Source organism: Mandrillus leucophaeus, unplaced genomic scaffold (genome assembly GCF_000951045.1).
Source record: "Mandrillus leucophaeus isolate KB7577 unplaced genomic scaffold, Mleu.le_1.0 Scaffold367, whole genome shotgun sequence".
Classification (NCBI taxonomy): domain Eukaryota; kingdom Metazoa; phylum Chordata; class Mammalia; order Primates; family Cercopithecidae; genus Mandrillus; species Mandrillus leucophaeus.
In genome coordinates, this window is record NW_012103887.1 from 635,474 (window position 1) to 658,895 (window position 23,422).

The following is a 23,422-nucleotide window of genomic DNA, read 5'->3' on the forward strand; positions in this document are numbered from 1 at the left end:
AATAAGGTTGGAGGGATAGATGTGTGTGTTTTAACACACGGGATAGGTATGTCCCAATTTTCTTAACCTATCCTATTATACACACACATACACACACACACACACACACACACACACACATCCCCACTCAGAAGGGCTTGGTCACCAAATCCAAGGAAAATAAAGGTGGCTAAGGACATGGTTTGGGAATGAGATAAGATATAATCGGGCAATTTTTTAAACCACCAATAACCCCCAAAATTGAAACCCTTTAGAAATTGGTAACTTATGAAGTCACAAAGACAACATGCACAAATATCATAGATTCAACTGTAATACAAGTCAATTAACATAGGAGAAAATTTAAGTCTGTTTTCCTTATTTTATAAATGTATTTTATTTTACACTTGTTTAATCCACCTTGGACCTAGCACATCCCAGGGTTTTATACACTGATCAAATTGCTCTGCCAGAGATACTTACGTTCAATAGCAGTGTCCTTTCAAACTTATCCATTTTTAAGAAATGGGAGTCTGTTTTTTTAAATTGTATACATGTTTATTTTCATTATAAATTTATTTAAATCACTTTGGACCCAGCATGTCCTTAGGTTTTACCCATTCATCAAACTGCTCTGCTGTGAGATAGCCAAGTTCAATAGCAGTTTCCTTTAAGGTTGATCCATTTTTGTGTGCTGTCTTAGCAATCTTTGCTGCCTTGTCATACCCTGAAGAAAAAAATAAAAAGATGACATATGGGTTAGTAGTGACATTTGGTTTTCTAAAGCAGAAGGTGACATAATTGTTTACTTGATATTGATGCTATATGGGCCTCTTAAATGACATTTTTTTGTTTTTAAAAATAGTTAACAGTGATTATCTCAATAATCATTTTTTATATAGAATTGAACATTTACTTTTCTTGAGATAAACACTTAAACATGGCTCACTTTCTCCAACAGATTTGTTCCTAAGTTGAAATTTTCCACTAACTTAGATATATAAGGGAAAGAAAGTAGAAATTATAGCACCAAGACATAAAAATATACATCTGGGTATATTTTTCAAACAACATGTTTAACTAGAAACAATTATCTTTCTAAAGAAACATTAACAAACTAAATGCTCTAGTCCAGCAGAAAATACAGCACTGCACATCTGGCCAACTGCGGTGAGTGGCTCTGAGAGGGCAGAAGTCCTCGCAGTGAGGCAGGGGCAGGCAGGGCCTGGGGAGAGGCGTTTCCAGAGCTGCTTCCAATGGCTCTTCTCTACATAGCTCTCCACTGCAATGGCTTCTATCCCCTGGCCTCCTCCCAGACGTTACAGGAACACAAATGGGGAGTCTGGGCAGAAATACAGACTGCACAAAAGATCACAAGCATACAGTTTACTTCAGAGTTATTTGCTTTTCAAATTAATAAAAGTGGGGGCAGGCCAGTTCTGCAAGCTGTCTTGTCTTAATATATACATATTTTAAGTCAAGAAGAAAAAGCAGGAATAAAAATGAAACCAATGAGGGAGAGAAAAAAAAAAAACAAGATCAGAGAAATATGACCAAAAGGAAGAAGCTTGCTGAGGCAGTACAGATCATCAACAAGATGGCATGTGTCAATACACAATTATTAACCAGCTATAAAAGAAAGTATGGGCATAGTTACTTTTATTACTTAACTGAATTTGTGAATGCTAAATATGTTGAAAAGGGCATTTACTGATCTGAAAGGGCATTTATTGATGCCATTTACTGAAAAGGGCATCTTTCTTAAAGCAGAAATGCTTTGAGAAAGAATTTACAGGTTAAACTCTTGTGATCAATATATATCCAGTACTTTTATTTTAATAATAGCTTTAAAGTCTAAGCATTTCTGTTGTCAAGTCCAACAAGACATTATTAACAACCAGCTTGGTACATAATGAGAATATAAGGAACCCATGATTCAGAGGGTTGTAAGGCTCACACCAAGTCAACTAGTGACGTGGTGTTGACCCATCTCATTCTCACATGGCCTCTAACAATTCTTTTTATGCCACAATAAGTTGATTCCAAGAAAGATTTACCAGTCATTCAACTTTAGGAGACACCTCTAATTTAAAAGTTTTGGCAACACGTTCTGAAGTAAAGATCTGATGAAAACTGCTCACACGAGCCCCTGGGTTACCCTTTGGGTTTTTCCAGATGTAGCTGATGTATCATAATTTTAAATGGATCAAACATTATTACCAATCTCAATACCATACCAAAAAACCGATATCATACTGGGCTCAGAGCTACCTAAAAGAGTCAAGTGAGCTCTAATTTTAAAACACTGAAATTATAGCTTGATGTGAAACCAGGAATATAAAATTTGCCTTGAAAGTTCAAGATTATAGAAGCAGTAGCCATATTATGCCAAATAAGTGAATCATAACTTGTTCTATGATAGAAAGTCAGAAAATATATTAACCTCTGCTTAGCAGAAAGGAGGAACGAGAACAAGGCTTTTAACACATCATAATATAATGCAACATAATGCCTCAAAATCTACGAAAGTGAAAATAGTTTATTTAATGGGGATCTCTATGGTCAGTCTACTACCCAAATCTGTATGTTTGATTCTACATAATGAAATATTTATAGTTCCAACAAAGGCTTATGATATAATAGCATGGTTTTAGACAAAATATTTGCATTTTCCTCCCTCCCTTTCACTATAAGCAATGAATACACAAACTTTTTCTTTTAATGGTAACTTTCCATTTCTGAATTGAATAAAACAACAAATTTAAAGCATTGCAGAGATCTAGGGAAGGTAGAAAAATGAGTTCATTCAATATTGCTAATCAGCAGTGCCACCTAGTGACATTACCCACTGAAGGTCTTACAAATAACCTTCCCTAAGGGTCTGCATAGAATATTTGGCATCTGAATCCCATTAAAATTAAAATAAGTTTGAACTACTACTTCTCAATATATTTCAAATAAAATGAGGCATAATAGATCAAGTTTTGAAAGAACTATGACACCATACAAGTCATATAGTATCTTTCCACACTATTTCAAATATTTTAAGATTTTACTAAAACCATATTCAAAAGAAATTTGCTGTTCTCAAACACTGATCCACTTGTCTCTTAAAAATGTTTCAGCTTTTTAATTTTGCATTCAAAATGATATTATTATTCCTTAAACACTTACCTATATGAGGATTGAGAGCTGTCACCAACATTAGAGACTCATTCATCAGCTTGTTGATCCTTTCTGTATTGGCCTGGATTCCCACCACGCAGTTTTCTGTAAAGGAAACTGAAGCATCCCCCAGCAGCCTGGCTGAGTGTAACACATTTTTAATCTTTGAGTGAGTGAGAGAGAGAGAGAGAGAGAGAGAGAGAGAAACATTACTAAGGCAACATGTTTTTTATCCAATAACATATTATTTGCTGGTTGATAGTAAATATACAATTCAATAAACATATAGAACTCTTACAAATTTTAAGGTACTATACCCAAGGAAACAAATGTGAAAGAAAGTATGAACATTTGAAGGCACAGAAATCTAAAAAAGGTGAAAAAGACATAAATACAAAATGACTAAAACACAAAATAGCCCATAGCTAGTATTTAAAACGGAGGTCTGAAGTGTTAGAGAACATAGAGAAAGAGAAATTAACTCCAGTTGTTGGAACTGGTGAAATCCTGTTTTATGGAGAGGACTTGGCCAGAGAAGGAAAAAGAATCTTTCACGTAGAAGGAAGAGCAGCAAAGATGCAGAGGTTTGAAAGTTCAGCATGAATGTGAGGCAATTAGTAATGTTAGCGCATAATCTAATAATCACCAAAATTCCAGGTTTTCTATGCTTTAACCAAACAAATACTCCAGTCACTGTAAAATAACTTTTCATATAATGTTAAAAAAAAAAAAAACAGTATAAAATCAATTAGTTTGTTTCGACCTTTTTTTTTTTTTTTTGGCAACATTTCCAATATTTTTTATTAAGATATATCCACATCCTAATATCCTCTGGTCTAAAACTCCACAGTCTGAAAACTAGACTTCCAACAATGGATGCTAAGACACAATAATCTAAGTTTTAATTTGCTACTAATGACCTTAGAATAAGGCAAATATTGATTATCCTTATTTTATATTAAAAATAAATTTTTACAAAGATTAACAAGGCATTTATTGTTATGCACCTATAAATGCTGGGTATCCGGTGTTAACTGTTTGGAATCTGACCTGAGAGCAAAATTAAGTCTGAATTCTGCTTTGGCCTGCGTTTTTTTTTTTTTTTTGAGACGGAGTCTCGCTCTGTCGCCCACGCTGGAGTGCAGTGGCGGGATCTCAGCTCACTGCAAGTTCCGCCTCCCGGGTTTACGCCATTCTCCTGCCTCAGCCTCCCGAGTAGCTGGGACTACAGGCGCCCGTCACCTCGCCCAGCTAGTTTTTTGTATTTTTTAGTAGAGACGGGGTTTCACCGTGTTAGCCAGGATGGTCTCGATCTCCTGACCTCGTGATCTGCCTGTCTCGGCCTCCCAAAGTGTAGCCTGCGTTTTTACTTACCACTAGAACACACATTCCATGAGGGCAAGAAATCTGTCTTGTTCATTGCTCTATCTCTATTATGTATCCAGTACAGTGCCTGATAGAAAATGGTACTCAATAAACATTTAGTGAATATATTAAATATACTCAATATTTGTCATTTGTGTATTCTTATCAAATTAAAATTAGAATTTACAACATATTCCAAGAGAAAGTAAGCCCCTAATAAACTTTAGCTGTAACACTTTGTCCAGATGAAAGACTCTAAATGATGGCAACAGCTCCACTATCTGAAGCTGAGGAAACTGCATGAGAAATGACGTGATGCATCCATGATCTTTGTAAAGATGAAAGAAAAAGAACAGTTTGGGTGGACACAATGTTTTCAAGTATGTGGAAAGGTAAAACCAAACAATGAAAGAAAGTCTGACAGGGGGCAGAAAGAGAACTGGTGAAAAAATGTTCAAGAAACCAGGGATGAAGAATGTTTCAAGGAGGGAGAGTCAACATCAACTATTAGTAAAGGAAGAACTAACTGTGCAATGCCAGCTGGACTGAGGTAGTCACCAATGACTGGGAGAATAATTCAAGCGTGGAGCGGCTATGCTGGGCTGTGGTGACTATAGCATAAATGAAAGTGAGTAGTGTTATCCTTTTAAGAAGACTGAATTTGAAAGAAGAAAGCAGCAACATGAGAAGGAGACAGGCATATAGGGAGGCGTTTTATTTTTCTTAAATTGGGGCTATTAAAAAAAACATCAAATCGCTTAGGTTAAAAATCAACTAATTTCTAATATCTAGGGTTATTCTGGTAACTTAATAAACACTTGACTTCCAACTACTACTTATGTCACCCAACTACCCAATGTGGAATCACTAGAAGTCTTTATGAAATACAAAACCAAGATAATAAGCCAAACACATTAAAACACATTGGTCAAAACACATTAAAAATCAGATTTAAAGCTTACCATCATTGGCTTGAAAACATTCAACTCAAAATGTCCATTGCTGCCTCCGACAGTGACAGCAACATGGTTCCCCATGACTTGGGCTGCAACCATGGTCATTGCTTCACACTGAGTAGGGTTCACCTTGCCTTCAAGAAAACCAACAATGACAGAGTAATACTAGAATTTACGCAAATAATCAGGAGAATAAAGAAATCTAATTTCATTAAATAGAGTAAGATATACAATAAAGCAACGCCCAACCATCAGTGTAATTAAATGAAACAAACCAACCAAGGAAAGCAGGATGGATAGCCACAAACTGAATCATTCAATGGCTAACGAGAAGCCACAACTACACGTTAAATATAGTTCTCCGCCTTCATGATTTTCATTCATTCTATATGTATTTATGGAGCCAGACACTCAATACACTACAGTGAATAAGAAATATGGAGGCCCTGCCCTCGCAGAACTTGGAGGCTAGGGAGGAAGAGCTGGTAATTATGGGGGGTAAATACAGAGAAGTGCATGCTGCTATCAGAACACTTACAAAAGCGACCCTTCACTAACACTTGGGAGGCTTCCTAGGGAAAGGCGAGGCTAAGCTACAATTTCCCTATTTATCACATGAGTCTCCGGAACCCCACTTCCCTGCTCATACTCCCTGGACAAGCTCCCAGTTTGAATCAACCCAGATTCCTCTGACCAGTGCAAGCTAACACACTGCAAAGATTATTGGGCAGATTACTTCCTTTATCTGTGACTCCCCATGTCTCTTTCTTTTGGCAATCACCTTGGATTTGCAATCAACTAAACCCTTATGTCATTTTTCAACATGAAGTACTTTAAAACAAAATTTCATCTCTTCTTATTCTACAGATCCATAATTTTTATAAAAATCTAGAGTCAGGCCTTTCCTTCTCACTATTAAAAGTTACATTGTCAGTTTTAGCCCAAGCTACAATGGCCTTTATGGCACTCAGTTCTGTCATCCATAGTACTGCTGTCTCAACTCTTTTAACTGCTAATATGATTAGCATTTATTCTCTTCCTTCACCCTCAGTCACCAGTAAAGTGTTGAAGGGCAGAGCCCTTCAGCTTGTTACCAATATATTCTTCTAGACTAAAATCACTTCATTAGTCACTTCTGAAATGTCACTGTTCACCCAGCTACATTCATCTGCCAGCACTGCCCACGCTTCTCCACTGGAATCAATGACTATCATGCGAATCTATCAAATGACTTGCTGAAATCCAGACATACACTGTTGTGTCACTTGCTATATCTAACAAGCACATAACGCAATGCAAAAAATGAAATAAGATAAGTTTGGTATGACTTCTTTTTATTCAATCCATGCTGATCACTTTAACAGCCTGTTAGAATGTGGGATTCAAACTACTTGCTGCTAAGTCAGGTTCTTTTTTCCTATCTTGTTAGGTGATGTGGCCAGAAGTCCTGATCAGAGGACCACAGACATGCTGAAACAGTGTGCCTTGCGTATCCAGCTTTGGGATAACTTTAAACAAAAAGAGACATGTTCCATAGCTAAGAATGCCTAGGATCTAGTCAAGTTCTAGCTCCAACATTTACTAGCTATGTGATTACCTGGCATGATACTGCTGCCTGGTTCATTTTCAGGCAAGATCAGTTCTCCCAGACCTGACCGAGGACCAGAGCCCAGAAAACGAATATCATTTGCTATCTTCATCAGACTGCAGGCAGTAGTGTTCATGGCTCCACTGAGCTCAACCAGAGCGTCATGAGCAGCCAGAGCTTCAAATTTATTTGGAGCAGTGACAAAAGGCAAGCCTAAAGAAAAGAAAAAATATCCTATATGGGTGAACAAGTTAAACATTTTTCTACTATTAGCAAGTTAAACAGAAAGTTCCAATTATGAAAAAATAAAAATTTTACTTCAGAAAAAAATGTTTACTTAAGACTCAAATTTTGTCTACATTTTTAAAAGAAGTCCTAAAGGAGTAGAAAGAATCTGGTATTACATTTTTTAAGTTTTTTCAGACAGAGTCTCACTCTGTTGCCCAGGCTGGAGTGCAGTGTGGCTCAATCACAGCTCACTGCAGCTTCAACCTCCAAGGCTCAGGCAATCCTCCCACCTCAGCCTCCAGAGTAGCCAAGACTACAGATACATAGCACCACGCCCAGCTAATTCTTTAATTTTTAGCAGAGATGGGGTTTCGCCACGTTGCCTAGGCTAGTCTCAAACTCCTAGGCTCAAGTGATCTTCCCACCTTGGTCTCCTGAAGTGCTGGAATTATAGGTGTGTAATTCCACTGTGCTTGGCCAGGCACTACATTTAAAAGATGAAATAACAAGCACAATAAATGTACTGAAAGAAAAAACACAATCCTACTGCAAACACATGTATATGATGCCTGACCATGCTTAAGATAAAAAGTATGTGGGAATTCATTCTAGTTTATTCCACACTCCTTTCCTAACACTTTTGTTTTTTTTTGAGACAGAGTCTTGCTCTGTTACCCAGGCTGGAGTGCAGTGGTACGATCTTGGCTCATTGCAACCTCCTCCTCTACGGTTTAAGCGAGTCTCCTGCCTCAGCCTCCTGAGTAGCTGGGATTACAGGTGCCCGCGAACATGCCCGGCTTTTTTTTTTATTTTTACTAGAGACAGGGTTTCGCCATGTTGGCCAGGCTGGTCTCGAACTCCTGACCTCAAGTGATCTGCCCACCTTGGCCTCCCAAAGTCCTAGGATTACAGGTGTGAGCTACCATGTCCAGCCCCTAGTACAATTTTTAAAAGTTTCTTTGTCCACTTTACTGTGCTTTATCCTCTCCACTAGCCAGGAGCCCACAAGATCCCCTGTAAAAACAGGGTGCTAAAATGAGTTAGATGTTCTCAGTTAATAATCCCCATGTTAAAAATTTTATAAATTTACATTTGCCAAACCCTAAAAGTAGAGTTCTCTTCTATTAAAATTTGCTTTAAAGACAAATCAGCTGGTAAACTATCACGTGCAGTGTATAATTATCTCTACCCTAACTCTCTGGTAACATCTGCATCTTAATAAGAGTTTTCTGAAGATGACAACTTGGCCCTAATAATAGTTATCATTATCTAAAGTATAGTACTCTCTCTACTAAAGAAAAGACATGGTTCAAAAAGGTCAATAATTCAAAGAATTATCACAGCATGACATAAGAAAAAAAAGAAGTCTGTCTACAATATATTTATTATTCAAATAGCTTACTCAACACTCAGTTTTTTTCTGTCTATTTTGAAAACTGCTATTCAAAACTTCAAAGGGAAACTAATTGAAAACTAGTAAAAAAAGCTAACACTGGTAGATTTTAATGGCATGCTGTATACACTTCTATAAGGAACATTTTTTAAAAGCCAAAGAATTAACATTATAACTTCAGAAACAGAATTGAAACACATGTTTGATGGAAAATATTATTTCTATCTTTAAATTCACAAGAATTCAAGACAGGAACACTCAGAAAATATAGAGACCAAGTATAATGAGAAACGAAAATGAGAAATAATTCACGTGATCACTAACCTGTAAGTGCAGCCACTTTTGCAGCAACCTTTTCTGCAAAGCCAATTCTAGTATTTAAACCCGTACCAACAGCAGTGCCTCCAGCTGCGAGCTCATAGATTCTTGGCATGGCAGCTTTTATTCTTGTCACTGCATATTTTACTTGTTGAACATAACCACTAAATTCCTGAAAAGAAAATTAAGGTAAGAATAAGTAATTCCTAATAGCTTACAAGTTACTCTAACTGCATTAAACAGAAATTTTTAAAAATACCTTTCAGAATACTAAATTACAAGCTAATCACGTTTTATTTATACTACTTCAAATCTTATGATGAGCAAAGTATAGGAAAGGATGAGGGTTTGTAGAACCGTAAGGAACAACAATGCCACTGATAACATGCAGCCTATTTATTATAATCTAGTCTTTTAATAGAAAGCAAAGAAAAACAGCACAGGAAATACACTTTAAAAAGAACAACTTTACTACACTAAATTATTGGTTTACTTGCAGTCTACTAAAGAAAATGAAGTCATTTCTTATTTTTTGGGGATGTCTCAGACAACTTTGGTAGAAGAAAAAATAGTAACTCATCTCCCCCCAAAAAATGCAAACATAGAAATACTCTCTAGACAATTTCAGTGTATCAACCTTACAGGAAATATGAAGACATTCTACAGAGACTTGGGAAGCTAAGGACTCACTGAATAGCACAGGAAGGTAACAGTTTGCATTCAAAGACCTTCCAAAAAGAATAGGAGGTAAGAGTAGAGTCAGATCATAGCATCAATGTGCCAGTGTCGGCACAGGTTCCCAAATTATGACATGCCTTAATTAAGGCAACTATAGAATTTATGTTTTGAACACAGAAAGGGCTCTATTAATAGTTATGCAGAAACAAAAGGCATAAACTGGGAGTTAACTGGGCAAGCCAAGATATATGGTTACACTAAATCTATCCTTTCTTCCTGCCTGAAAACACTAAAAAACCATAAGTCCTAGGATTTCATGCTGTTCTAAAGATAACATTTCAAAAGATATAACTCTTTATAGGTAGACCTAATGCATCTGATATAACATCACTCATGTACAGTCATGCACCACATGATGTTTCAGTCAAAGAAAGATCACATAAACAGTGGTACCCTAAGATTATAAAACCATATTTTTACTGTACCTTTTCTACATTTAGATATGTTTAGATACACAAATACTGACCATTGTGTTATGATTGCCTATTGTATCCAATGCAGTAACATGCTGCACAGGTTTGTAGCGCAGGAGGAAAAGGCTATACCATATAGCCTAGGTGTACAGAAGGCTCTACCACCTAGGTTTGTGTGAGTATACTCTGTGATGTTCACACAACTATGAAATCGCCTAAGAATGTATTTTTCAGAACATACCCCCTTTGTTAAGCAACACATAACTGTGTGTATACACACACACTCACACACATGAACACAATAGATTCACTTATAAAATACACTTTGATGGGGAACAATGCACGAACTTACAATCCCAATAAAAGCAAGTATAAATGCTTCTGATAAAGTCAAACAGAAAAATATAACTTTTTGTCATAACAGTAAGAATGATGATTTTACACAGGAGGTTGAGTCATGGCCCAAATGGTATTTAGTACTGTGGTTTTCAACACCAAAAAAAGGTTAAAATTAGAAACCTGAGGAATATTCAAAAGTTGCAAAACACACATACTGTTCCTCCTTAGAAATTATGCATGGTCCTAAGTACTGATGACGCAAAGAGAAATGAGACACGGCCTTAAGAAGCAACTTAATCCAGTGAGTTCAGTTCAGTCCCATCATTTGTTTTTCAGTTACTCATTTCAAGTTTTCATCATTCCTTAATTTCCTAATAAGGAAATTAAGCTACCCCAATTGGAGTGTGAGTTTACTAAGACAAAGGTCATTCCCCATATTTCCTTACATTTCCTTCATAATGTATACTATTAGATATTCCTTAAGGTATTGATAAAGAAACATGAAAATACTTTCTAATATCTTGGAGAAGAGAGTAGTATCTCCTTCACATGTGGCCAGAACCATCTTAAAAAGATCTACCTTACTTAATCACTTTAAGATTAAATTTTAAATAATCTACTAATTTAGATAAGACAGACAAAAGAAAAACCATAATGATACTGATGGAGATGACAATGATGACGGTGGTGATGATGGTAGCTAGCATAAACGGGTACTTACTATGTGTCAGGCATGTTTCTAAGCACTCTACATAAATAAATGTATTAGAGCTTCACAACTATCCTATGAAAGACAAATTATTTTCCTCATTTTGTAGCTCAGAAAACTGAGGCACAGAAAGGCTAAATGACTTTCCTATGGTCCCATAGCTTGTACATGGTAAAGCTAAGATTTGAACCTGAGCAGTCTGACTGAATCTGACTTACAGCCAGTACACTCTGCTTTTCTTCTAAGTGGATGTCAATAAAAATTACTGATTGGTTGAACAGAACAACTTCTGTCACTGAAGTTGACGGTTACAAATTTGGCCTTTTAAGCCAGGCAGATTTCAAGGATGACACATTGGCCATTTGTACCAAGCTCTAAATTGAATAAAATTAGTCAAATTCCTATACCTGCCCAAGAGTAAGTGGAACAGCATCCTGAGTATGAGTACGTCCAATCTTGATGATCTGCGCAAACTCTTTGGATTTTGCATCAAGAGCATCATGTAACTTCTGTAGTCCTGGTAACAGTACTTCATGAACTTCTATTGCAGCAGCAATGTGCATTGCTGTGGGAAAAGTATCATTTGAGCTCTGTTGGAAATTTTTCAAAAGAAATATAAAATGTTAAATCAGAGGCAACAAAAACAAACTTCTGAATTAAACTTCTCAATTAAGAAACTCTCCAAGTAACTACTCAAAACCCAGCTCAGTTACATTTATGTGTGGCAGGTCATAGGTAAGTTATTATAGAATCAAATAAGCAGCATCCTGGTTTCTAACACATACTCAGAATTGTATTATACACATTAAGTATACTGAATGTATTATGTATTACCTAGAATATGTATTATATCTGCCTGCTAATAAATGACAGCAAAATACAGAGAAGTATAGTTAACAACTACACTTGAAAAGAGCAGTAATAACTTCAATGTAGTTGAATATCTTGTAATTATATCAAATTACATCAATTATTGAATTATATATCTTATAACTGAATATACAGTGCATACAGTCTTTCAGAAACAGCTCTTTATTTATCACGTTTAGAAAAATGCTGTGAGGTAGATCACCACTTTAAAAACAGGAAAGCCAAGCCCTCAAAGAGATGTATAAATGCCAAAATATTTAGCAACTGGCAAACCTGAGACCTAAGCAGGTAGTATACACTCAGTGCTCTTTCTCAACTGTTGACTCTGTACTTTTAAAACATAATATCAAGTTGGGTGCAGTGGCTCATGCCTATAATCTCAGCACTTTGGGAGGCTGAGGCAGGAGGATCAATTGAGGCCAGGAATTTAAGACCAGCCTGGGCAACACAGAGCAATACCCTGTCTCTAAAAAAACTTTTAAAGTAGCCAGGCATGGTGGTGTGTGACTGTGGTCCCAGTTGCTCAGGAAGCTAAGGCATGAGGATCGTGGGAGCTCAGCATTTTGAGGCTGCAGTGAGCTATGCTCACGCTACTGCACTCCAGTCTGGGTGACAGAGTGAAGCACCATCTCTGAACACACATACACACACGCGCACACACACACACACACACATATATAAAAGTATGCTGTCATTTAAAAAGATACATTATTTATATATTTTGACATTTACTATGCAAAATATAAAGCACTTACAAAAGAAGTAGGATGAATGGTGTAATAAACACTTATGTACCTGTCACCTGAATTCAAATAGTAAATAATGATCAACATATAACCAATCACGTTTCATCTATAACTATATCCTTCTGAGGCAGACTTCAGACTTCAGTATACATAAAACATAAATTCATATTTAAAGGCAAGTATTAGATCGGGAAAATCCTTTATACAATGAATGTATATGAAAAAACTTCTTCCTTACTACTTAAAAATATATTAAAGTACACCTAGCACCCAGATCTGTTTCTAAATATCATTTTCTAATAAAAATTCTCCAACAGTTCCTTGAAAAATGACTGTTTCTAGGGCTGGGGCAGAAACAATACAAGACAATGAGTTTGGAGCATCTTGAAGTACCAGAAAGTCAGAACACACTTAAGAAAAGTAAAAGGATGGCGGCATGCCTAAAAGGACACAAGAGCCAAAATGAATTGGGTTCCCAGAGCTGAAAGAGTTTAAGCAACAAAAGTATGGGATTATAACCTGAAGAATAAAATAAATAACCATGAATCCATACTGATATACACAAATAATTGAATAAACAAATAAATGGGACAGGGAGAACAAATCTTCCTTGCAGAAAAATTCAACCAACAAATGTAGAACAAATAAAGAAAACTGAAAATCACTATTGAAACACCACAGAAGGAACTGCTGTAGACAAGATTCCCTGATGGATGCTAAAAATAGTGCGAAAAAGTTTAAGGAAAAAGAAGATGTTTGCCTAGCCTCAAGATAGCGCTATTAATTACTACAGTGATTTTAACGTAAGCCCAAAAACTTTTTGATACTCCTCCCTCTAGAAACTGAAATATAGTGCCTGGAATGCAGGCAGGGTTTAGTGACCTATTTCTAATGAACAGGGTATAGAAGAGGAAAAAGTATAATTTTACCATGGAGAAACCTGGCAAGCACCAGGTTAACCAAGTGATGAAGGTTAACATCACCAGTAACAAGTCACGTTGCTATCATAAACCCCTGATATGATGCAATGAGAAGGGCCCTTTATTTCTGTGATAGTTTTCTCAAAAATTCAGAAGTCTCAGTCTAATGAGAAAACATCAGACACACCAGAATTGAGGGACATTCTACAAAATACCTCACCACTACTTTCAAAAGTGTCAAGGTCACTGCTATGTGAAATCCTAACCCCTAGGGTAATCGTACTAGGAGATGGAGCCTTTGCAAGGTGATTAGGTCATAGGTCAAAGCTCTCATGAACGGAATTACTGCCCTTATGAAGAAGAGACCCCATAGAGCTCCCTTGTCCCCTCCAGCATGTGAGGACACAGAAAAGATGGCCATCTACAAACCAAAAAGTGGGCCCCCACCAAGCCAATGAAATGGCCAGTAGCCTGACCTCGGACTTCTAGCTGTCAGAACTGTGACAAATTAATTTCTATTGTTTATAAACCACTCAATCTATCGTATTTTATTATTGCAGCCCCAAAGGACTGAGACAATCGCAAAAGACCAAGAAACTGTCACAGATTGGAAGAAACTAAGGGACATGTGACTAAAAGTAATGTATGGCCTTGATTGAATACTGAAAAAGAACCTGAGTGGAAAAACTGAGGAAATCCTGTATCAATGTTAATTTCTTAGTTTTGATAAATGTACCATGGTTACATAAGATATTAACATTAAGGGAAGCTGAGTGAAGGGATATAGAAACTATTTGAACTATCTTTGCAATTCTCTTACAAATCTAAAATTATTTCAAAATAGAATTTTAAACAATAAAAAAATACATATATACTAAATTCAGGTGTCCTAAAAGTAATTTTTATAAGGATTGAAACATAAAGCCAAGATTCCTAAAAGAAGTAACAACCATAATACACCTTATCCATTAAATAATGAACTCTTCTTGTCAAAAAGTGAAAGCTTGTTTTACAAGAAAAATCTCAGGTATGCTTTTCAATTTATAACAAAAAAAAGAAAAGCTCGCATACTGACCTGGCTTTTATTAACATGATCATTGGGATGCACAGGTATCTTGCTGCCAAGTTCACCTCCTAACATTTCAATTGCCCTATTGCTAATGACTTCATTTACATTCATATTTGTCTGAGTTCCTGATCCAGTCTGCCATACCACGAGAGGAAAATGATCATTTAATTTACCTTCAGCTACCTGCAGAAAAAAATGTTAAAAATGAGCTTTTTAAAAAAGGAAATAATAGTCATTCCACTATTTTAATCAACCATAATTAAGTTCCATTTATAAAACTATTTTAAATATGTTCACTGTTTCCATATGCTAAATGACCTGCTGATTATGACACAGAGTTTGAATACAGTTGACCCACAGATCTAAGCTTCTGATGCGTCACTTGCTTTAAAAAGTGAAATATTATCTATACTGAATGGTATGACAATTCACTGGTTTCAAGTGGAAAGGGAATCAAAGCTGTCTTTCTTACTTTTCTCCAACAGCCTCTTCTAATAGAGGGCCACCTGTTCAGGCTGGCAAATGTTTAGTCTTTAGATGTATTTGTTGGTGGTGCTCAGCAGGAATATCCAACAGATGTTACTGCCAGAGTCAGCATGATAATGAGCTAGTGACTTGAAACTGTGAGTTCACTAATAGCTACTTCATTGCACAGATGTCCAATGAGCAGTAATCACCAAATGTAGAAATAAACACTGCCCAGATTTGCCCCTATTTTTGTTGTATTTTTATACTTTCAGCTTATGTGTTAGTTTTTGGATGGTGTGCTTTGTAAAGTGTGGGTGCTTAACAATCTTCTGGAATGATTTTAGCTTAAAAAATCAGAAACTACTTGAGAAATCTATTACCTTGAACAACTGGTCCACTTTAAAATAAAACTTTTTTCTAGTTATATAAAAATATGTGATTAGTGTAGAAAATTTTGAGAACTGAGAAAAGTAAAACAGTCACTGCAGTTCTACTGCTCAGTAATTATGACTATTAGCATGCTGGCATTCCCAGTCTCTACCTCATGCAATCAGGGGTGTGTGGGTGGGTGGGAGAGTGTGTGCGTGTGTGTGTGTGTGTGTGTAAACACACATTTTCTGTTCATTCCCAGTCTCTACCTCATACAATCAGAGGTGTGTGTGTGTGTGTGTGTGTGTGTGAAAACACACATTTTCTGTTCATTTTTTCCTAAACAAAATTAGGATCGTAAAATACATGTATTTTTGCAAACCTTCCTCCCTATTTCTCATAGGCTAGGCTTTGTTCAGGCCAATCTTCAAAAAATAATTTTCTATAATTTACAATGTAAATATAATTTATATTTATATTATATAAATATAATTTATATAAGTAGCTGCTATAGTTACGTATTGTCTACTTTGTTTTCATTATTATAAATAGTGCTGTAATTAACAACACTATATATACAGTTGTTACCTCTGATTGCTTCTTTTATTATTAGCACATTAGTGAAATTACATTCTCAATATGCATTATCAAATAATCAACTGGTTTTAAGAAGATTTATATATAAAACAAGAAATCAAATAAAGTTCAAATGATATCTTCAAAAAATTTTCTTAAAACTAAATACATTAAGGAAAGTCAAAAGGCTTAAAAACAAAAGGTATAAAATCATCCAGAAATTTTGTCACAATGTAACATTTTAAGCACTATATTAATATCATCACTACAAATAATGCTACCACCTACCCTGAAATTCATTAATCCAAGAATTCCCAATTCCCCTTTCCTCCTGCCAGAGCATATCATCATCCAGAGTACGGCATGGGTCTGATGTTATTAAGTAAACACACTATCACCTCCTACCTCATCTGCTGCCTTCATGATTGCATTAGCAATCTTTGGATCAAGACCATAATCCTGGTTTACTTCAGCAGCCGCTCGCTTCAAGATGCCAAAAGCTTTAATAACTGGGGTCTAAAATTAATCAGAAAAATATTTCAAATTTGCTATTTTACTTAAGCGTGAAAGTTTATTATTTTGGCAGATGCAAAAGCTATACATAAAACAATCACTTACGTAACACTATAGCTCTAAAATGTTTAGGTTATAGAGAAAGATTATAGACAGGAATTCATGAACCAAGAATCAACATTATCATAGATCTATTTGTTTAAGCAACCAAATAAAAACAAACACATTGACTCTTCATATATATGTGTGTATGTCTCCCACATACATATACATACACATATTCACATGTATATAATGCTATGCACACATACACACAATTATATGTGTTTATTTCATACACTAGATATAAAAACAAATCGTACTCAATCTTTTCACCAGCAAGAGCCAGTATTTTCTCTCACTGGATCCCACGTTACATTATAATTATTTCCTTCCCCTCTTAAAAAAATAAATAAATAAATAAGGGACACATTTAACTGCCATTCAGTATGAGACTACCAGTTACTGACTGGGTTATCATTTCACCCCAAGGCCAAAAAGCAATATATTCTACCTAGCCACTAAAGTCTTAATACTCAGTAACTCCCTTGACATTTCGCTCAGAAGAATTTTTTTTTTTAAAACCCAAGATTCTCCAGACCTAAAGGTGACAGCTTAAGATACATATAAAACCCCGTTAGTGCAGATCTTTTCACTGTCGATCCCAAATCACCTCACCAAGCTTGAAAAGGATAAACTGAAATGAAAACCTAGTTTTTACAAGACAAGTGAATCGTGAGTTCTTGTCAAAATTAATAATACGGATTGTTGTATAGATCCCACACCAGGTTTGAATGGGCCAAGAGCAGAAGGGAGAAAGGGAGGAAAGGAAGAGAATGATGAATGTGGAAGAGAGACCTGTCAGCTCTGGAATCAAAGCAGAAAAAACAAAGAAAAGTAAGAAATAAGACACATTAAACAGATAAACCTGGACCAGAGTAAGTATAAGCTGAGGGGCAAATAGAAAAGGAAAACCAGAAAATTTTTAAATTTCAATTTTAAGCAACTAAAACATTAGAAATGTTTTACTCAAACAAAATGGGGACAGATGGCACACAGGATTAGAAACTTAAAAACTGTAAACATGAAAACAAATGGGAATTTAAATCTCCACAGTAACAAACACTGCGGTAGTGGGCTGAACCACTACTAAGGGCAAAGGTGAACGCCAATCAATGCTGGCCATCTGAATGGAGTCAATGACCCCCAGTGTTTATGGACCATGAAAATAAAAAAGGGTCATTCACAGCAGAAAGAGGTTCAACGAACACCATAAAATGGCAAAATGTATCGCTGGAGAGAAAAAACAGGTCACCTTATTCTTATTTTATTCACATTAGACATTCATAATCATTTTTAGCTTTGTTTTCCTTTGGACCTCAAGTAAAAAGGGTTGAGTTTAATCATACTACTCAGTTTAGAGTACATACAGACTGTTTTACATGTATTCAAGTTCAGGAAACTAATCCACTTGAAGTCAAATATGACAAAATCGAGACCCCAGGTGTCGGCCTTTCACAAGTGTGCAATCCCAATGGCTGTGCTGTCTCTGGAGCAGCAGCAGCAGGAACCATGCCCCCCCAGAACCACAAAACATGCTGGGTGACACAGATCAATGAAAACAGCAGCCACGCTCACTGCCACCAACACTGGCTGGGGCTGACCTCCTCCTTAGTCTCTGGAGTTGAATAATATGAGATTATTTTAGGATTGGTCAGTACCCTTTTTCACCCAACCATGTAGCCACACTATGTTTACCTCACCAAGAAGGCTGTGGATGGCAATGACAAAGATATTCCCTTCAAAGATTCAGCTGCCTGTTGTAAAGTTCTATATACCTGTCAAGAGGCGGTCTTGAAGGCTTAGGAATGACTTAAAATTATTGAAAATAAAAGCATATTTATAAGATAACTGTTAAACAATATCTCACCGGATGAAGCCTGGCTACTTCTAGGCTTACTAGCCTATCCTGTATTGACTATTTTTCATACTCCGGTTGGGCTCCAGTAGAATATGTTATGTATTTCTCAACTCTTTTCACACTTTAACATCTCTGAAATCAAGATGCATCTTGTAATCAATGGTAAGTCACAACCTTAATTGGCAGCATTTTTCTTTCTTAGTGGTACCTATTGGTGCATCTTCTAATTGATGGCATCTTAAATTTAACTGAATGTGGTAGAAAGTTTTCTCATCATTTAATCATTCATATGGCATTGAATAAATACTTATATATTATCTATTATATGTCAGACATGGTTAAGAGTAATACTTTGATGTGTCTGTGTACTATACACTTTTTTGGAAACTGAAACCAAAATACAAAGTGTAATTTTTAAAAGTCTCAGTTTTAAATTAGTGGGGGAAAAAAAGAATGAATATTGAAATAAAAATATTTACCAACTGTAAAATCCTAGTAAAAATCTGTAAATACCCAGCAAGAATGAAAAGACAATCTTTAATTCTGTCAAATAAAAATCCAAAATAACTATTCACAACAGCAAAGACATGGAATCAACCCAAATGTCCATCAATAAAGGATAAAGAAAAAGTGGTACATATCCACCATGGAACACTATGCAGCCAAAAAAAAGAATGAGATCATGTCCTTTGCAGACGTATGGATGGAGCTGGAAGCTGTGACCCTCAGCAAACTAACGGAGGAACAGAAAACCAAACACCGCGTGTTCTCACTTACAAGTGTGAGCTGAACAATGAGAACACATGGACACAAGGAGGGGAACAAGGCACAGGGGACCTGGGCGGGGAGGGTAAGGACCAGAATAAATAGCTAATGCGGGGCTTATTACCTAGGTGATGGGTTGAGAGGCGCGGCAAACCACCACGGCACACATTGACCTATGCACTAAACTTGCATATCCTGCACGTGTATCCCAGAACTTAAAATAAAATTAATTTTTTTTTTCTTTTTGAGACGTAGGCTCACTCTGTTGCCAGGCTGGAGTGTAGTGGCATGATCTCAGCTCACTGCAACCTCGGCCTCCCGGGTTCAAGCGATTCTCCTGTCTCAGCCTCCCGAGTAACTGGGACTACAGGCGTGCGCCACCATGCCCAGCTAATTTTTGTATTTTCAGTAGAGACAGAGTTTCACCATGTTGGCCAGGATGGTCTCGATCTCTTGACCTCGTGATCCACCTGCCTCGGCCTCCCAAAGTGCTGGGATTACAGGCATAAGCCACCGTGCCCGGCCTTAAATTTTTAAAAAATCCAACATATTCAAAGCGATGGCTCAAAATAATAGCATGCTAAACTTCAAAAAGTTCTTTAACATTTTAGTGAAAGAGAACATCTTACTACTCATGAAGCCACTTTTCTAATAACTTTACATTTTAACTCTGAAAAATATTTATTTATAAAGTAAAATCACTCATGAATATAGCCTACTTCATCCAAAATAAGCCAACATTTCCACAAACGCCACTTACTGGCATGCGTTCTGTCACACCTCCAATCTTAAAGTTCATTGTAGATCTCACGGTTTGCGCGCCGTAATACTTATCATTTGGCACCTTTAGTTCGCCAAAGGTATCATATTCTATCCGGAAGGAATTTTGGCTTGCCTAAAGACAAGAATAAAACACTGTCACAAGTTGAAAAGAAACCAAGTATCAAAAGCAATTGCATCTTATCAGTCGTCAAAGAGAAAGAAACCTTAAGAAGTATCACAAAGATGAAAAAATACTATTTAGATTCTCATTCTCTTCCTCACCTTCAGGTCTTTCCTTGAGAATCCTTTGTCACACAAACTTATTAATTCAGGTGTTAAAGATAGATTGTAGAACTAATATACTATGCTGGTGATAAGCATAAAGACTCTGAAATACAAATAGTAATCTTTTCCATTTCAAGAGTATGCTTATTATTGGTCAAGATTTGGCTAATTCAGTGTACTTACTTTAATGTTTATTTTACTGAGAACTTTTGAAAATGGTCTAAGAATGATGATTTGAAATTTATAAACATTATTTATATATAAACATTATTCATATATATTAATTACATATGTATATTCATATATAATAAATTTATAAGCATTACTTATATATATATATAAACACTATATATATGCCATCATGCTACCAAGTCAGTACCACAGCTGGTCTGCCTGTTAAATATTCTCATTCTCAATGCACTTCTTCTCTTCTGTAGTATTGATCACACTAATTATTCATGTGTGATTTATTTGCTTATTTAACTGCTTTGCTTATTTAATCTCCCCTAAAGACAAGAATGAAACACTGTTTGTAAAACTCTATCCCCATAGGGACTGTCTTATTTACAGGGCCTGATAAGTGGAAGGCACTCAATGAACACTGTCTTTCTACTGAATGTATTCGTACGTGTTCTTTTAAATAAAAGGTACCTTAGGGCATCAAGGGTTATGTGAAATTCTCAACATTAGCAACAGGAAGAACTTTTAACAAAACCAACGGAGATTTTGGACCTGAGAATGGTTAGAGGGCAAAAAATACCAGAACTAGAAAAAACAAAAACTACTTCCGTCTGATTTTAGCTAACATTACAATTCTAAGAGCAAGGCAGTGCTATTTTTTGACATTTGCATCAACAGGATAGATTCAGAAGTTCTCCAGTCTGCTTCCCTTTACAAAACACTAAATAAATAAAAAATAAATTTAAAAATATGTAAAGGTTCTAAAATGCCCTAAAATTATTAGGGCAGAGAGTTTGAGGAACGCAAAACATCTCTGATTCTGTAGTACAGTGGTATATAGTAGGTATAGAGACCCAAACAAACTATCTTAAAGTCCAGAAAAAGTACTGGCCCTTTGAAATACCCTAGATGGAGCATTGATTTAATCAGCACTCACTACACGGTATTTTCACATGGGCAGTTTCGCTGAGTAGCTGTATTTCAACTTTGCATACGGAAACCGAGACACAAAGACAACTTGTCCAAAGTCTCAAAGGAGAAGCAGAGATTTGAAATTACATCTTAGATTGCAAACCTCATGCTACACCAGAGTGCAGAGTTATAACTCTTCCTCAACTATTTCTCAAACGTTTCCTAACAATATACATATGTATTTGAAGCTTTTTAAAAGCCTGCATCCCTAAAGGTGGCTCTAAAGAGCAAAAGGGCTTACGTAAGCATGTCATAACCTGAACTTGGATCTTTAAGTTCTTAGCTGTCTTTCTGAATAAAAAGTACTGATTCAGCTATCGTTAGGTCCTAGCCAATCTGCTCAAACATGCTTCAGAATACTATGCCCGTGGCAATCGGAATTTAAGTGTTTTACAAAAGGTATGGGGGAAACCATAGTCAGCCCAACAAACTGAGCAGGCACTTTCAAGAGAAGTAAAATCTTCGAAGAACCTTCTACCCCATCTGGAGGGCCTGAAAGCAGTGCAGCGTCCCTTGGCGAAAGAAACCACAATTCAGAAACCACAGGCGGCCAGTGTCCGGCCAGCAAGGCCCAGCTATGGGGCAGGACAGTGCGGGAGCTGCCCCTCTCCCAGCACCCTCCGCCCACGCCGGCACTGTATTTGATGGCAGCGCCCCAGGGCGAGGGGCCTGCGCGCCAGCAGGAGCGAAGTTACCCCAAAACGCCCCGGCCTCGGCCCGCCAGGGAGGGCTCCGAGGAGGCGCCGGGAGTGGGCCCGGTAGGACCCTCTCTGCCAGCCGCCGTCCCTCCCCAAGCGCTCTCCCGAGCTGCGGCTCCATCCCTGCACTGGAAGAGGCGTCCGGAGGCCGGGAGGCCAGCCACGCTGGCGCAGGCGCTGAGCCCAGAGTCTGGCGCGCCCGGACGCCCGGGGAATCTCTCCCGCCAAGTCGCCGGTGCCGGGACCGACAGGCAGGAGGGCTGAAGGTCACCGCGGGGAGGCCGGGGGTTGGCGGCCTACGCTCACCATTCGAGCCGCGTTCGGGGGCCAAAACGAGGGCACGGCAGCGCCACTCAAGCCGGGAGCCGAAGCTGAGGCTGAGGCTGGAGGCCGCACAAGGCGACGCGAGCGCGCGAGGAGCCGGACTGCTCGGTACATGGTGCTGAGGCAGCCTGGGTAGAAGTTCTGGGCGGCTGTGGCCACGCCTCCACGCCGGCTGTCAGAAGCCGTTCCGCCCACCGGCCTCCGCTCTCATCCAATCAACAGCTTCACACCAACAGGTGGGGCGGGATCAATCGTGGATGGCCAGTAAAGAATGAGGGGGCGGGTTAACTTTCTAGTAGTAGCGTGGGGTTTAAACCCCTCGGATTCATGGGAAACTAGAAAGAAGGGAATTATGGGAAAGGAAGTCCGGTTATTTTTGTAGCCGGTTTGGTTTTTATGTGTGGCTGTTAGAAGGCGGGAGTATTAGCTGGTCAATCAGGTTGTGTTTGGTTGGTGAAATATACTAGAAATAAATATTTATTCTTTTATTTATCATGTAGTCAGTCATTACACGTTCTTGCTACTGAAATCCTTTTTCATTTCTTCCAGATTGTATCTTCTGTGTAGAAATTTTGGAAAGTGCAGCAAAATGTACAGAATGAAATAGTAATTATTCATAATCCCACAACTGACAAATAATTACTTATTTCTTTTAACTTATCATTTTGAGATCTCTACAGTTTCCTTTCTCTTCTTAGCCTGTACCCTCAGAACTCTTTTTTTTTAATGTATTGTGGAAGATGTACACAATTAT

The 23,422-nt window shown here is 37.3% G+C and overlaps 1 protein-coding gene across 1 annotated transcript; it reads right to left on the reverse strand.

Annotated features, from left to right (window-relative positions):
- Nucleotides 1-344: 344 nt before the first annotated feature.
- Nucleotides 345-22,839, reverse strand: FH (fumarate hydratase). Its single transcript, XM_011990024.1, has 10 exons — nucleotides 22,651-22,839; nucleotides 20,208-20,342; nucleotides 16,615-16,725; nucleotides 14,803-14,979; nucleotides 11,599-11,781; nucleotides 8,999-9,164; nucleotides 7,063-7,266; nucleotides 5,472-5,599; nucleotides 3,154-3,307; nucleotides 345-706 (listed from the first exon to the last, which is right to left on the reverse strand). The coding sequence occupies exons 1-10, from the start codon at nucleotides 22,780-22,782 to the stop codon at nucleotides 564-566; spliced, it is 1,533 nt and encodes a 510-aa protein (XP_011845414.1). The 5' UTR covers nucleotides 22,783-22,839; the 3' UTR covers nucleotides 345-563.
- Nucleotides 22,840-23,422: the final 583 nt, after the last annotated feature.